This window comes from Platichthys flesus, chromosome 16 (genome assembly GCF_949316205.1).
Source record: "Platichthys flesus chromosome 16, fPlaFle2.1, whole genome shotgun sequence".
NCBI lineage: Eukaryota > Metazoa > Chordata > Actinopteri > Pleuronectiformes > Pleuronectidae > Platichthys > Platichthys flesus.
Window position 1 is genome coordinate 14,297,558 of NC_084960.1, and position 17,616 is coordinate 14,315,173.

At 46.7% G+C, this 17,616-nt stretch overlaps 1 protein-coding gene across 1 annotated transcript in view; it reads left to right on the forward strand.

Moving 5' to 3' along the window:
• Positions 1–6,460: 6,460 nt before the first annotated feature.
• The window catches only part of arhgap23a (Rho GTPase activating protein 23a), a 55,650-nt gene continuing 44,494 nt past the window's right edge, over positions 6,461–17,616 (forward strand). Inside the window, exon 1 of the mRNA XM_062407946.1 lies at positions 6,461–6,614. Within this exon, the coding sequence (XP_062263930.1) occupies positions 6,561–6,614 (54 nt within the window). The 5' untranslated portion in view covers positions 6,461–6,560. The remainder of the gene's footprint in view (positions 6,615–17,616) is intronic.

Here is a 17,616-nt window from a genome sequence, read left to right on the forward strand (position 1 = left end):
ACCCTGTATGTGATTCACTTGTTGTTTGTCTGGAGCTTTGAGGAAAAGATGAAACGACACAGACTGGAGACTGAAGCTGTGGGCAATTGTGTAAACTGTGACACCTGAACATCCACCCCGCTCCTCGTCAGGAACGGGGGTATTTCCTTCTCTTAGTTCCCTTATCTTAAACGCTCCCACACGGCCTAATCACCTCTGGACAGTTTAAGACCAATGTTGGTACCAGACAGAAAACTGCCCCTTGTGTTTTGGGACCAGATAGTAGCTCATACTTGAAGACAGGACATAAACATACAGTGGGCATAAAGTACAACCCAGTAAGAAAATTACTGCCGAGGAGATGTTGATGCAAGGGAGTTTGAAAAATATCCTAAATCAGAGTGGAGCTCAGTTTGGGTTGCGGCAAATCAGCTTGTCCATTCAAGAGCACATGCTGGTGGCGTTCCTGTGTGTGTGTGTGTGTGTGTGTGTCTGCATGTTTGGCCCCAATGAGTCATTCTCTCCAGGATCCTACCCAGCCGAACGCCCAGCTCTCCCAACAGCCAAAGCTCCGACTCCCAAACTTGCCCCCGTCCCAGAGATTCAGATTCAGATTCGTCGTCTGCAGGCTCGTGGTCATTTTCTGTTTGAGTTACAGCGTCCTGCAGGAGAATGAGCGAGGCAGCTGCAAGAGAGATGGGGGGAGCTGCAGGGAAATCTAGTGTGGGGGTGAGAGGACGGGTCAGAAGGGAATCAGTGGACGAGGGAAATAAGGGTTTGACTTGTTTTCCTTTTTATAAAAAAAAATCTAAATGTTTCTTAAAGACCATAGTTAGTAAAGCAGCCAAGAAAAATACTGGTAGGTTTTTATTGCCTTTACGTTCTTCTATAAATCTATAGATTTCTTTTGCCCAAGCCATGTACTTTACACAGTCCATAAACATTTGGACTGCTACCCTTTATTTGCTTTGTAGTCTCAGCCCTTTCAACAGGAAATAAAATAATGAAATTGCGTTAAATTTTTTGCATTAGGTGGCGTAGATCTGTGTCATCATTCAGAATTGTGTGCGTTATAGCTCTTTTAACACATAGCACCTAAAGTGCAAAAGCAATAAGACACTTGGCTGCTAAGTGCTTCTTGGGTATTTGTGTCTTTAGATTCAATAACACAAAACAAGCACACACGTTTACTGAGAGCTGAGAGTTGGCATTAGATTGAGGTGGAGTTCTCTGTCGATATGAGGAATAAAGAGATGATAATCCGTTCATTAGTTATTTTGCTTATTCTTTGATGGTCGATGGGGCTCTGTCATTGGGCGAGAGGCGGAGAACATGATGGAGATATCAGAAGTACTACAGGAGAACTAGAAGATGACCAAGCTGGTCAACCAAGGAGCATAAGTCTTCTGGATCATTTGCACGATCAGTTCTTTATGGCTGCACAGCAGAGCAAGCATCCTCTCCAGGATGCAGACGGCCATGTTTCCTTTTCAACGATCAATAGAAGACACCATGAGCAGAGATGCAGAGGATTTACCTAAAGGTACAAGCCCCGAAAACAGAACAGAGCAGGCTGCAGTTCACACACACTCACTCACAGTATAGTCCTGTGGAGTTCCACAGAGAGGAAGGAACATCTAATGGGCCAAAGTTGGTTCTGTAGTAGCGTGGGCTTGTGCTGCTGTCAGAGGAACTGGGACACTGGCATTTATTGATCAGACAGAAGCAGCTGGATGAGTGCAGAGGTACACAGGAGCACTTTGTGTTCTTACAGTCAAATGCATCAAATAACATTGCATCATTGAGCATCGATCCCAAATATACAGCCAAAGCAACCAAACAGCTTCTCGGGGGTTGAAGAGGTGGAACATCCTCGACTGGTTGAGTCCGTCACCGGATGCAAGTCTATTGCGTGAGCAGCGACAGGAGCGCTTTCTGTGTAAACCATGGGGGTGTGTTTTATCCATCTCGTTTTTATTTTTCTAGTGTTCCAAACCTCTGTTGATTCCAGTGCAACATAAAAATCTATTAGCAGACCTCTGAAACCACAGTTTCTCAAATAAATGTTTTTACTCTGCAGGACGGACATTTTAAATTGAGCTGCACTTAAACTGCATTACCACTCAATGATAATGACACAATCCATTTAATCCAGACTGGGATGGGTTGTAAAGCCCGAGCAAGTTCAAGAGTCTACTTACTGATCTTCTACTAATGAAAGGGGAGTGAAAGGAAATCAAAGGCTAAACCAAAATGGGAGGAAATATTTCTTTTCTTTTATTACCCAGACTCTAAATGATACACCACAAATTTGAAAATGGTCAGCAATGGCCCCGGATCCACTAAAATGCTGCTTATGTAAAGTTTTAGTGTGACCTATTTGGTGGAAACTATTTTTGTGGAAACCTGGGGCAATGGGCTCGAGCGGTATAATGGATGTAGGATGGGCCTGAGCAAACACTGCAGGTCAAACTCCGTTCTTCATAACCCGAACATGTCAGTCAGGTTTCCACACGTCTGTACAGCAGAGGTACCAAAGCCTGTGTGTGTGTCTGACTGGTCAGCTGTTTCCTCTCCTCGTGCCAGTTGCCGGGCCAGACAGGGAAGACTCCTCCTGTCACGCAGAGTGGTGGGGGGGTATTTACGATGCACGGGCCAGGGGTCGCTGCCCCTCTTGTCCCCTCAACCTTCCCACAACCCCATTCAAAGAGTGTCGCAGGAGCCTCTGTGTCAACAGGCAGCCAGACACACTCTCAAGTAGAGACGTACAGAATCTACATCACGTTTACAAGCGCGTAAATATCCAAAGCCCCCTTTGCCCATCCACGGCACCCATGGCTTAATCACTCATGTGTTAGTGCATTTGTATATGTACCTGGTCTCTAACTTACTGCTTTCACCAGACAGGTCTCATGTTATCATTGCCAGACGGCGAGAATCAGCTTCTTATTACATTTGAGCAGAGGAAAGGAACAGGGTTTCCTTTTATATCAGATAAGCGATATATGTATATAGTGCAGCTCGGCAGGAGTTGCTCACTGTCTGGTCTTGTCTCTTCACAGTGTGGATGAACATGCAGACACCTTCATTAAATACAGCTGTATCGAGTGGAGGGACGCTGTGAAAAGATTTGGCAACTGCACTCCTTAGAATGAAAGTGTGCGTGTGCAGAGCAGGGTGATGGACAGTTACCCAGAGGAGGGACTCACTAGCTGGAGGGAAGCGAAGTGAAACAGACGAGATCGGAAAGAATGAGGGGCCAGAAGCCTCGGATGGGGGGGGGGTTAAGTTGGAATAAATGGAGTGACCACAATTAATAGTAGCATACCAGCGCAAAGGCTCTGTGAAGTGGCCTAGAACGCAATAAAGGACGGCAGGGGAAGCCCACTCACCACCGGTCCCTCCATCTCTCCCTCGTCTCCTCTCGCCACCACAGCCTCAGCGGCAGAGCGGGAGCCTCGCTCCACCCGGGCCAGAGGAGGGAGGTGGGAATCTGGGCGCGGTCGATTGGGCAAATAGGATGATGGTTGTTTATGGGGTTGTCCTTCGAGGCGCAGGGCTGTGTGTGCGATTATGTAATGACCCAAACGAGCCCCTCTCGCAGTCTGTGGATGCTGCCTGCTCGTCCCCAGCCGGCCCTCGAGGGGAAAACGATCAGGGCGTGTCGCCTCACATCACCGTCTGATCGGGAGCTTACTCACAATCTCCAGGACATGCCCAATGCCCGAGGCTGTGTGTCAGTAAACAGGCCTGACCCAGAGACTAGAGAGTCTTCAGATGCGCACTTTCAGCCACCAAGTGCAGTATATGAAATAGTAGACACTTCTTTAGGCTGGTTATGGATACAATTACAGCTATTTCCTGTATTTTAAGATAAGCGTTTTACCCACCTGCTCAAATGTGACACATGACCCCTGAAACACACAAATCTTCCCGCGTCTCTCTGCACCTCTCAATCTCAGACGCGGCCATCAATAATTGAAGGCCCCATTTTTGCTCGCCTGACAGGCAGATTGACTCGTAGCATGAGTGTGTATCTGCTTGCATTCTGGGATGAGATCTGGAAGAACCCCAGCACAGGTGGGGCGCACTAACACAGGATCGTTCTTCCCACAGAAAAGTGTCAGGGCACGAACTGATTTATCCCACCGACTGCTGGAATAGAAAACACATGGAGTGAGGAAGGCGGCTGCAGAGGTTGATCCATATTTGAGGTCAGAGAGGATAGAAAGCATCCAGCTGTTATATCCCCCCCCCCAAAAAAAGAGGTACATGAACCTCACCTCCTCTCGTCTTAGAGGCCATCTGTCCCACAGTAAGACCAGGATACTCTTTGCAGAGTCTCTCTGGGCTCTCGCTCTGCCCCTGGCGTTCAGTGAAACTACTTGGGCTTTGCTGTATGGCCAACCTTGAGGAGGGGATTTAAGACCCATATGTTAATTATCCATCTCAAATGGAAGATGAGTCGGAGATGAGTGAAGGTCAAGACTAGTACTTAAGAGGAGTGTCCTCTGTAAGCTTTTGACAGGGGCTGTGTGTCCCGGAGCCGGCCAGCAGCAGCAGAGGTTGTAAACCATGAAGAGGGAACGAGCACACGGAGGAGACGTGTTGAGATAAAGGCTGAGTCTGCAGCTGCAGCTCTTGGCGTGGGAAGGGCTCCTGTAAGCTGCTCCCCCCCCATGACTCTGCTCTGTTTCCCCATAGTCAGGCAGGCTTTTGAAGTGGCTCTCTGATACTTGCACCCCACCGAGTAATGGTAGCCACATGGGCACCAAGCTCTGAGGCCATCAGCAGTCGAAGCCAGCACCATGTTTCTCAGCATTTTCATCTCCCTTCTCATTCTGCTGTCTTTTACTAAATTGTCTGGACTGAAGCCCCCACCCCTCCCCTGCATTATGCCACAGCCCAACACAAGACACTGTATATACAGTATGATCTAGAGTAACTTCTTGGCATAAGCGTAAAGTTCCTGTTTGTCTGATGAGTAAGCTTCCCTGACTGTAGCATACGCCTATTGATTCATGTGGACTGAATTCCTCTGCAGCCAGAACCGACTAAAAATACAAATATGTCAACACATTTCTGAGAAGGATGGTCGACTGTGTCTGGGCACGGAAGGAATTCTCTCAATGAATTATGCTTTCAGCCTTTGTTGTCGTTCGCACTGATTTATGATCAGGATGAGATTTTTCTTCCATCTGGATTTAAGCTGGAGCAACAATTTGAATCATCTATTCGGTCTTTAAGTCATTTTTTTTTCTGAAACTGACAAAAGGTGCTGGTTGTCCAAAAAAAGTTATAGCTTTTGTTCAACATTTGTGTATTATTGTCACAGTAAGTACAGTTTGGAGGCACTTTTAAATGTATGATACATTGATCCTACATACAAATTTGAAAAGCCTTTGTGGGCACTATAATGACAATCTACTTGAGGTAAATTGTATTAGCGTCAATCTGATATAACATTAAAATGCTGCTTTAATATAATCCAATATTAGGTTATAATATATCGCTGGCCTCCTGCCATTCTGCCTGCAAAATGAACTCTTCTTCTTTTTATACTTTCAATTTTACGTTTAAGATCATTTTAAATTGGTTCACATCTCAAATACAGCCTATAGTTAAACCGATTGACAACAATGTCTGTTACTTTTACTTTCATATTTTGTCAAATGTTCTACTTTCTGTCCATGACGGCCCCAGCCGCCCTCCCCAGCACCCAACTGGTTTTGGCACAGCCAGAGGGAGCCCGCACGCTGTGGGTTCGCAGGGCGGAGCGCATGGATTTACCCAGCTCAACCTCCTCTAATTTGTCTTCCCCCCAAGATCCCCCACACTGTCAAGTTGACCACAATACAAGTGCACCATTTCCGGTAAAGATGTTCACTATAAAAGTTTCAACTAAAAACTACAGTTAAATGTAATATTCCCCATTTAAATTCAACTTTAATTGACAAAAAAAACAAACTATATGTACCACACTGTTATGAATGAGGTGCAAACTGGGTCAGTGTGCCATTTTTGCCAAAGTTGCTTATCATTTCAGGTTTAAAATACTAAGAGCTATGAGCACTGAGCTCTCAGCAAACAGTGTCCTTCCCTGATATAGGTCTTCTGTCGAGGGGATTTTACGCACGAGTACCATCGTGATTAATCTCACTCAACTGAACCGCTTCTTTTGTCGCAGCTCAGACAACAGCTTGCTCACGAACTTACTGTGAAAGCGGCGTCTCCTGACTTCCTCCCCCCCCCCCGTCCGTGTGTTTTGACGCTGCTGCAGTGCGTTTCCAGGCAGGCCGAGCACAGACGGAATTAGTTATGTACGACTGATGCGGTCTGGCGGAAGAAGAGGAGGAGGAGGAGGTAGAGGAGAGGGAGGAGGGGAGGGGAGTGAACGCCCCGAAACAACGGGAGCAGAGTGGGGGTTTTTTTTAGGAGGAAGGAAGCTGGAGAAGAGTTGAACATATAAAGTTTTGCGCACAGTTACGCACACACGGCTCCTAGTCCGCCTCCGTCGCCGCTTTAGCGCAGCGACAGATCTGCCTCTCTCCTTGTCGCAGCCGAACAGTTTGTGCTGTCCAATGAATGGAGTTGCTTTTTGCCTTGTTGGAATACCACCCTACTCTGAGAACCACGTAAGTACACGCAGGGCGGACGCCGTTAACTTGATACCTGTGCGTTATGTTGTGTTTGGAGAGTGGGGAGCGCGGCGCTGCTGGCGAGGGGCTGGTCAGGGAGCGTGATTTCCTAAGAGGATTACCGCTCGTTTACACAGCCACCGTGTACACACACACACACACACACACACACTCAGTGACATACAGTACATATACACAAATGTTGGATCAGTGTGGTTTCTGTCCCATTGTGGTCGACAAGTGGCGCGCGGCCGAATGAGTTCAGCCGCTGCTCCATAGAAAAACAAGGGATCCAGGGGCACATCTGACGCCCGGGTTGCCTCAGGCTTTTGTCCCCCTCTCACTGCACCAGGAGCCGGGAAGGCTCGTCAGTCCAGACCGGACGTCCCAGACAGGGATGATGCTCGGAGCATGTGTCACCACAGGCTTTGAATATTAACAGCCAACCAGTTAATTGTGTGAGTGGAGATTTATGACAAACTTGGATATTTGCTTCTCTAGGTGTTGGTTTAACCATAGATAATATGGTTATACCTCATATATAGTTACAAAACTTCATTGAATTGACATCACATTTGGACCATTCAACCACCTCAGAAAGATGCTTCACTTCTTTTTTGTTTATGTTTTTTCTTCCTAAGACTATATAAACATACATAGCTACAAGCAGTCAGATAATTTGGTGGGTTTCTCCTCAATGGCCAAATCAAACAGCAGAAGGTGATTGTAACAAGACGTGTTCAGTAAATTTGGCTTTTCTCAAAGTGTCATAGAATTAGATACAGTATAGGTAGAATTCCTCCTGCACTGACTCCAGGAATGTGTGTCAAATCACTGATGTGTCATAGTGAAGTCATGAGGTAAAGAGATGTCAGCCTGGGCTATGGTCTGCTGTGTGTGTGTGTGTGCGTCCTGATTTATTTACCCGGCTCCTTGGCGCTTTATATTTGTGTCTGTGATGTGGACAGGGACAAGCTGAGGTCGCTGATAGTTGCTTCAGTCCTGCGCTTTATGAATGTAGTGTGTATTTGTTTTGGCTACCTCTCTAGGACTTTTTCCAGTATAAACACTAACCCTGTCAGGACCAGTAGACCTGGGGACCGAAGACGTCATTTCTGAGGTCCTGGCGAAGTGTTTGACATAAATTGGTCGTTTTATTCTGATAATCTATTATTATCTGTTGTGTTTTTTCACCTCCAGTTAAGCACAACGCTTCCTCCTCTGTGGTTACTCTTAAATCAAGCCTCTCTGTTTGCATGTTCCTTCATACGGATTTAACTCACTTTAATTTACATTTGACTCTAAAACATTAAACGCGACGCATTAAAAGAGGAACTCGTTAAACTCACGTTTCAAGTGTCACGTTTTACTCTTTGCTTATGTCTCTTTTTACAGAGGCCTCTGTGCCCACCTCAACGTCTCTAAATCCAGCCCCTGACCTTTTTCATACCTGACCTTTGACCCTGCATTTCTCCGTCAGTGCCCAGCCCATCTCAGTCGCCGAGCAGAGAGGAATCCACCATGGACTCAGACTCAGAAATAACCTGCACACATTTTCTTATCATCTCTTCTCTGAGTTGCGTGATTGAACGCTGATCCGTTTACTGGCAGCGGTCAAGACAGTGAAACCCCAAACTGCGCCAGAATCTGATTAAACGCTTAATTTGTCGAAATGAGGCGTGAAGTAAATCAGCCTTTGTGCGTTCGTCCGGCGCCCGAACACAAAGAGGAGTGGCTGAAAGTGTCCGTGTGATGGTAGCAGTTATGATGATGTCCTGTGGGACTGGGTTAATGTTGTGAGCAGGGCTCGCTCTAATGCAGCGGCGCAGGGTTTGTGGGTGAGATCAATGGGGCAGTGGAAGGCAGGGCGGGGCCAGCAGGCAGGATGATGTTCTAATGCTGTAACCGAGCCACGTGATGTCAGGGAATATTGATGATGTGAAACTCGAGAGCGCTTTTATGAAAATCTTGAGTCGAGCCGGTCGATGCTGAAGCACATGTTCTGGTTTGTGTGATACACTGCAGATGCAATGCAGCGTTTTCCCGGCTGACTTCAATGTTGCTGATGAGAGTTTTCTTTTCGTTTGATCATTCCCGCCCTGATAAGGGATCCGCCTCTACATCGATAACAGCTTCTCCAGGATCATTTATAACTCTGACTTCAGATCGAGGCGTGGTCTGACCCACGAACTGCTGATCCAGCTGATCACAGGGCAGCCACCTCAGTACGACGGCAGACCCTCAAAACCACAGAGGTTGGTCCTGTCAGTGGGTCCAGGATCAGTCCCTGGTCCACGCCATGTTAACTGAGAACAGCTGAATTATGCTGCAGAGGAAAGCACTTCTCTGATCACAAGCAGATGGCTTCACCAGGCAGGACCACGTACCACAGTTTATAATGCAACGCTTGCAGTTTCAGGGATTTTCTTTACGTGAACGGTCCCTGAGTTTTCATGTCCATTCATCTACAGTTTGTCCTTGTTTCATATTCCACCCCACCGGTTCCCAACCTGAGGGTCAGATCTGGGTCCAGATCAATTTCAGTAGCAGCGAGATTATCTGCCTAACAATAAAGCTCGAGTGATTTAAGATTTACATTTGTCACTACCCTGGAAAATAGAATGTGTTATTTCTTCTGCTAAATAGGTAATGTTTCTACCCCTGGTTGTTTGTTGTTTTGTGTGTTTGGAAGCAGGATTACACAAAAACAACTGGAATGATTTCCACGTAACTTGGTGGAAAAATGTTGTGTCTTTCAGGGATGAACCGCTTTGGATTTTGTTATGTATTCGTATCAGGGGGTGGACCTAGGACATTCTTTGTAACTTTCTTTATCTTTACATTGTGAGGTTGGGCGTTCGTTTTCTGAAAGAATAATTCATGGATCTTGATGGAAAAGAATCTGGCACATTTAGGGAACTTATAGTGTTTGCAATTTGGTGCAGCTGGATTGAATTTTAGGGATTGTTGGGCCTTGGTGGTGTTAAAGCTCTCTGAGCTAAATTTATTTCACACTTTGAGGTTTAAATGGCTGAATACCCCAAGCCTGATTTTCCCTAACACTGTCTTCATCAGTGCGTTAACACCACGAAAACGTCCCTCACACCTTCACACCTCCGCCCTCCCGCCTCGACACCGTCGCCTCTGCTGCATTCCTCAGCTCCGGGCCTGGAGACGACAGCTGCACCGCCGCTCACACATCACATCCACAATCATTAACCTGGAGAGTGTGTGTGTTGACACTCACTGTCGCACAAAAATTCACACACAGTCGAGCACAGGTGTTCAAAAAATATATAAAAATTCCACGTGTTTACAACACACTCATAATGTGGACGCAGGTGTGTAAAACATGGACTCATCCGGACACACACACAGACACACACACACACACACACACACACACACACACACACACACACATTGTAGTCAGATGCCTTCTGGCCTGAAGTCAAGTACTTTTTCGATTTGGCCTTCTCCTCTCGTGCCTCCATGAGGAAGTCCTTGATGTTGAACAGACATGGTGCAGCCTGTATGTAGGTGGGCGAAGGACATCAGTCATCATTGACCTTGTTTACTGTGGTGAGAGGGGAGCGGCCGCTGTGGTGCAGCTCTGCAAAGCAGCCATGTTTCTGTTGCTAATGGATCTTTATTGATCTCCCTGTAGTCAGTCCGTCACTCTGCTCTCTGTGTGACACACCACTGACTTCAAGTGTTTTCTCTTTGCATGTTAATTGGGGAATAGATGGAGGAGATATGATTCTGTTAGTTTCTCCTTTTCTTCCCTTAAGCAAAAGATTTAAATCTCTTTCAGCTCCGTTTGGCAATATCATTAAATATCTCTTCTGTAGTAATTTTGCACTGAAAAACCAGAAGACCCCTAAGGTATAGGAGCTGATAATGAAGACGGGCCCACAAATACGATCACATTATGTCTTGGGGTCTCTGCTGACACAAAGAACTGATCTGATTCCTCTGTTTTGTTTTATTCAGCTTTTAAATCCGATGACCTCATGGACAGTGACGCAAAAAAACTGAGCATCAGAGCTGATACTGATCCAGCAAATCTGAGCAGAGCAGAGAAGAATGATGATAAAATATCATGATCCAAAGCCTCATGCTAAACAAATGCTCAGCCCCTCGTGTCCCAGCTGTTTGTCATGTGGCGTCTGCCTCCCAGGTGCTGCGAGCGCCTCTGAGAGACAGACGAGAGCTAATTAGATTCAGTCTGCTGATGGTCGGGCCTGTGCCTCTTTGTGTCCCAGCCTGCAGAGATCCTGTGCTGATATGTGTGTTTTCTTTTGTGCGAGGAAATATGAGGCCTGTCGTAGCGCACTGTACATGAAGGGCTTTGTGTTGGTGTGATGCTCGCCTCACAGAAGGAAAGGAGGAATGGTGAACAGGTCATATCTTGTTCTGAAATGCAGCCTTGACTTCGTATCTGACTGCCGGATTCGGCCTGAGGGCGGCCAGGCTCGGTTTGAATCTGGTTAAAGGGTCAGGGGTCAGGGGCCCCTCTAGTCACACACTTGGCCCCCAGTAAAGAGGCTAAGGAGGCAGGAGGGGGACCCCTGTCAGTGTGCAGCAGGGGCCACAGGGGTTAAGCAGGGGCCGACATTTAATTCATTCAGAAGAGCGGGCCCTCATTTCATCCTTTCTCACGTTCTGATATCTACAGATAACATTTTTTCATCGCGTTCCTCCTCGTGTTTACATTTTTGTGCAAAGAGTGTTGAAGATAGGAACAAGTGCGTGTTAGCAGGAAGTTGAAAGGCGCACCGTGTCCTGCTCCCAATCGACTACGCAGGGTTTTTAAGAACAGCGGGGATTGCGCTGGAATGTGGGATGGACAGTGAAGGAGAAGGGCAAGGGAGGAGGAGGAGGAGGAGGAGGAGGGCAGGAGGTGGTAAAATAGAGGTGAATCCCGGTGATTCATGGGGGGAGACGGCATGGCATGGTGACAGTGGAAACACAATGAGGCAGTGAGAAGTGAAGACTGGCTGCAGGAAAGCAAGTTCTCCCTTTATCACCTGCTGAAAAGCTGGCAGGTCTCACACTGCTCTTTTTTAACTCCAAGCACAGAGCTGAGGCCTAAATCAGCTGCTGCTATGTTGCTATTTACTTGTGGTTCTTTTGTTGCGATTCAGACATGTGAAAAGCTCAATATTAATAAAGCCCTCTGTAGCACCAACTGATTCTCAAGTTCGGGGTTCTGTGTACTGAGTGGAGCTTCACCAAACTTTGAATATACAGCTGAACGGCCCTTTGTGCAGCAGCGGTGGTGCAGCTTCAGTGTTTTGTTCCTGCAGCACTTCTTCACTTGCTACAGCTCAATTACTGCAGGTCACTTTCACAGTTTCAGAAAGAAAACTACCACCAGCATCGCCACAGGCAAAACAAGCAGCATTTTCCAAACAGCTAGCTTTATAATGGACACTGCACTCGGCACGTTCAGTTTTTTTGTATCGGGATCATTAAGTCTATTGATTAGCAGAAGTAGAAGAAGAGGGGCTCTGGCAGCAGCAGTGTGTGATGCTGTTGGATCGTTACGTAGCTTTCATATCCGAGATGCTCCTCTGGGCTTGTTTATACTGTACATGGCAGCCGGCCAGCGAACGCCCCTCAACACTCCGGTTGAGAGTCGCTGAACTGTGAATTGCAGGTCAGATGCAGTGAATTACTGTTGTTTCATTGGGGTTAGTGAAGCTGACTCACTCACCTCGAGCCCTGCTTCCTAAACAACCTATGCCACAGTGCTGCAGTGGGAACACAAACACACATACACACACACACACAGACTGGTACACGACTATCAGCGCTCCTGATGGCAGGGGGGGGTTTGTTTTGACCGTCCGGCAAAATCACGGGACAGAGATTATCGTGAAGCCAATGAGGGGCTGTGGATGCTGGGAAGAGATAGAGCGAGCGCTGTGGTTTTTTCCCGATGCCTGCTGGTCCGGCACAACAACAGCCTTGTTTACATGTTCTGATGTTCACCAAGATTCTCTGAAGGAATGATGCTGCAGATACCGACGAATCTAAACTGTCATCTCTCACGGGTGCTGTGTGCGAAATGGGATCCACATGAGATCGGCCTACCTATCTCTACATAACAATTAGAAACACCCTTCTCTGAATTTTAATATGTTTCCCTTTTGTTAAGTCCAGGCTCAAAGAGGAACTGAGGTTTTTTACGTGGAGTTCTTTTTAAAGGTTTTAACTGTATGGTTCGTGTGTAGTTAATCATCTCCATCTCTCTCTGCTCTAATGGAAAGTTACAACAAAATCAATTTGTGGTTTAGTGTAGATTTAGTGCAACAATTATCATTTTGCCATCACAGTGACTTTATGTCTTCTTGTCGACTATCATATATATATATCCTAGATTTGATGTTTTCCCAGTTGTGTTTTTGTGGTGGCGGCGTCAAAATTCTTAGGCGTTGTTTTGAATGAATTAAGGACACTTTTTTTTTCAGTGATTTTTATCATGCTTTCAAATTGGCAGCTAATTTGAAAGTTTCCCAAGTTATGTTATCTGTTTCAGTGTGTTGGTTTTGTTTGTTTGTTTGTGGAGGGATGGGACAGGCCCCAAAGAAGGACCTAATTAAACAAAACAAATTTTGGTTTTGATTTGGCTCTTTAACATTGTGAGACAGAGCATGTTCAATATAATAGAGAATGAAGAAAATATGTCATGCTTAGGGGACTTACATTTATGAGTGTGTGTTTGTTTGCCTCAGATCCAAATAAAAATCCGGATGAAGTGAATTAAAATGTGGTTTCCTAAGGAGACTGTCTGTGGAGGTGTGGACTCTGCCGAGTGCCACTCTAGCTAACTTCAGGATTTGCTTGATTGAAAGCTGAAAAGTTGCAGCTTATCACTAATATCACCTTAATCTAATACAGTAACTCTGACTCACAGTGAGCTGCGTTCATCACTAACTCTCTCTCTGTTTCTTCGTTCCCTCTCCGTCCCTGTTGATGGGATAATGTTCTTTCTCTAACCTTGTTCGACCCTGTGCAAATTCCAGCCGTCTTGTTTTTGTTCCTGTTCTCCGTTTTCTCGTAACTTTCAGCAACCTTCTGTCTGCTTTGATCTGCTCCTCGCTGCCTTCTTTGGTCATCGCCTTTCACTGTCCTCCTGTTTTCAACCGCATTCATTTGTCAAGCCTCGTCGTTTTTTTTTTCATTTTGATTTCAGGTATGCTTTCAACGAGAAAACGCTCCACGTCCCTAACGCAGCAGGTTTTTTCCGGTGTACAATTTGTGCCATAAAAGGTTGTTTCGGTTCAATTCTTGTGTGTCCACTCCCCCTCCTCCTCCTCATCCTCCTCTTCCTCCTCCGCTGCTCAGTTTACAGAATGAAAACTAGCAGGACAGTATGTTTCTGTTAGCATTCCTCTTTGCTCGAAGCAGTGCCAGTGTATCTTTCATCTCAGAAACAGACTGAGCCCATATGCCTGTGTGTATGTGTGTGTGTGTCTCCCATGTCAACATTCGCAGTCCTACGCTGTCATCCCACTAGGCTAAAACAGGGAGACGAGCGGGACACATCGTCCCTTGAGGCCGCACATTTGACCTTTTTTTTTTTCCCTGCGGTGAAACGAGTCATGAAACCATAGAGCACAGTTAATTTCTGTGTGGTGAGCAATTTCAGACTCCGAGCAGCTGCCGTCCTGGCGTTAAAAGTTCGCTAATACAGAGCGACGGGGGCTGGAGAGACAGTCGCAGCATCAGCTTGGCATGTGGAACTAAACATTGCATTAAATATACAAAGGGCGGGGGCCTCTGGGATCAGCAAGAAAACAGCGATCGCAGACACCAGCAGCATCCCTGTTCTCCAGAGATGTCCTCCTGCTCCTCCTCCTCCTTGGCTGGGTCGTACAGTCTGTCAACAGGAAGGAGCAGCAAGATGAAACGATAGCGCAGGGCCAATCCTCCTGTATTCCAAACATGTCGGCCGGTATCGCTGAACCAATCTTTGTGCCATTGGGGATTGCTGAAGAGAGGAGGAGGAGGAGGAAGAGGAGGAGGCAGGGCAAAGGCCAGAAACAGTTTGGATTTGATCGGTGTCCCATCGCAGTGTGAGAAAAAGCTGCTCATGTTAAGTTGTCTTGGCATTTGCATCACATGCCATCGGGTTAGCTTCACCCGCGGCTTCTAAATTGACCCGATTGGAGAGAATTAGGATTTTACAGGAGAGGAGATTTGATTTGTTGGACTTGAAATTCACGCAGTAATTGATTATGTTGTGTGAATATCTGTTTAAAAGAGGTCAGTGGGAACCTGCCGGAGGGTCACGAGGGCCGATGCTTTGGAAATAAACACGTAGCGGTTTGACCTTTCCTGAGTCAGGAATTTGCACAACTTTGGAAAAAGCTGCATATTTACCAGGAATTCTCAAATACTTTCAAATAGCAAATACCGAGACAAAATCCAGACATTCCCAGCTGTTTACATTCTGTTCTGTGAGACCCAAACACAGGAGTGTTTTTGATTGAAATGAAACTTCCGCCTGCTGCTCTGACGGCTCCTTAAACGGCTGCCCTGCACCCAGAGACTCCGCTTTGAGAATCGCTGGGCTGTGCGATCCTGTGCGGGCGGAGCGTTGGTGGACGTCCTCGGCGTGGTGCGAGTGGTGGTGCATGGCAGGAATGTAAAAACCAGATGACCTCAAATGGAAACTCCAGGCCTGTTTGAGGCGGGCAGGCCATCTCGCTTGCTCTAATAAACACTCGAGGCTCCTTCTCCTCCTTTCCCCCCTTTCCCTCACTGGCTCAGCATCGCCTGCAACACGCCCCAAACGTTGGACCGCTGCCTGGGTCCCTGGGACTACGGGCTGAGACGCGAGCTTCAGTGAAGGAGAACAACAACGTCATCTTCAAGTCTCCAAACTTATAATTTCCTCGGCTAATTACACAGAGGCAGAGATGAGCTAAAAATACACATCTGGCCTTTTGGAGGGGGAGGGAAGTATAACCCCAAAAGAGGGGGGGGGGGGGCTCTGACTATGGCCGTCCTTCGACCAGACGCAGACAAAAGGGGGGGGAGGTGGAGAGAGAGTTTAGAGACCTGCTGGAGCCCTGTGGTTTTTCCTGCTGCCGAGGCCTGCTCCTGAAAACAACCGGGAGAGAAAGAGAAGAAAAGAGCAAGAGGCATGAAAAAAGTGTGTGGGGGGGGGGGGGGGGGGGGGTGGGCTCTTATTGCAGCGGAGCTCAGTCATGACGCTCTGATTGCTCCCAGCGGTTGTGGTCAGTACAGAGAAGTGGGGGGGGGGTGTTTGGGGGGTACAGTGCGAGGAGAGTGGAGTTAGCTCTTTGCCAGATGTCGTCATTGGCCCTGAGGGTATAAACTGTATGGTACACACACACGCACACACACACACACACACACACACACACACACACATCAGGAGACGGATTTATCTATTCAAGAGAAAGTACATCAGGGAGCTTACCTGGCAGAACACAGCCGCCGTGTCACGGTGACACTCACAAACGGCGAGATGAGATGTGGCGGTCGAGTGTGAGAGCGGGCGACGGCTCAGGGATAGAAAGCCTGAGATGATATGGCACCTTTAACTGGAGCACATTTGTCTCAGTGTTTGTTGTTGGTGACCTCTCATATCTTCGAGCTCTCGACATTGACTGTATATAAACATAGATGACGGCTCCCTAAAAGTGAAGCCAAAGCATTCCGATCGCCCCCTGGTGGCTGGCTGCATTACAGGTCATAAATCCCACCTCCCTCATGTTAGTACATGAGACATGGACCAAAATATAAATTAGATGTCGGCAAGCTTTTTGTTATCCTATGTAATTCTTTTCACACTGATGTATAAAAGTGTGTATTTTTGCGTGGAGAGATCATGATTGTCAGCTGAGACTTACTTACGATTGGTTGACTGCAGACTTATGCTCTAAATGACTTCCTAAGCGCGAGTGGAAGCCAGGAAATGTTTTCTTAATTTCCAGATAGTGGAAGGAAGTGGAGAAGGGTTTGATATACACTCTAAAGAAAACATACAGTTTTCATTCCAGCTGTAAAATCAAACATGTCTATAAATAATCCTAAAGGTGCCAACTGGTTTTCTACGTGAGAGAGTTCGGACCTGAAGCCTCATGCTGTGAAAACCAATTTTCCACATGTATTGATCGTGAATGGCTCAGCCCTCAAACCTGTCTCCCTGCAGGGTTTGTTCTTTTTGCACCTTCTTGGTTCTCATGGCAACTGTCCAATGGAGGTGAGGGGTGATGAGTTGATGATGATGAAGATGATGATGATGATGATGAGGACGGGTGTCAAAATGGAGAAGCTGGAACAAGTCTGCAGTTGTCGACATTGGTTGTTGAGGATCATTTCTTATTAACCCCTTGTGAAAATATAACAATAGCAAATATAGCTGCTGTTATCTTGTTTAACATGTAGTGGTATCAGTGCAGGGCGGCTGACACTCAACAAAGACCTGTGCTTTGGCAACTATAGCTGGACTCAACAAAAACAACACAACACACAATATTCCAATCTTGTAGCCTTCATCGAGCTGCTGAGCAATGCTAAGCCTGCCGCAAAAATGCAGCCTCATCGTGTCTAAGTGACTGTGGCAACTTTCCTGTCGTTTGCACATTTTCCAGTCAGACGTTTTAGGTCTCTCACCCAGGTCGTTGTCCACAGCACCTCTGTGCCGGCAGCAAACAGGGGAAGCAATAAAATACATTACTCGCACCACATCCAGTAAGTTAACTCTGTTTCTCATAGCAAGAATGGGGGAAGCCCCTGGTCTGAGCCCGTGCTCATCACTTGCCGGCTGCTGAATCTGTAAATCTAGTCAGTTAAGAGACCAAGCTCTCTTTTTTTTTTTTTTTTGGTGAATTACCGGATTTGCCGTAGTTCCACTTGAAGTGCCTGTCAGCTCGCAGCGGAAGTAACTCAGGGTCGGTGGATTAACCTGAGATGGAGATAAGAGTCGTCCAATCACATTTGATTAAAAAAGAAAAAA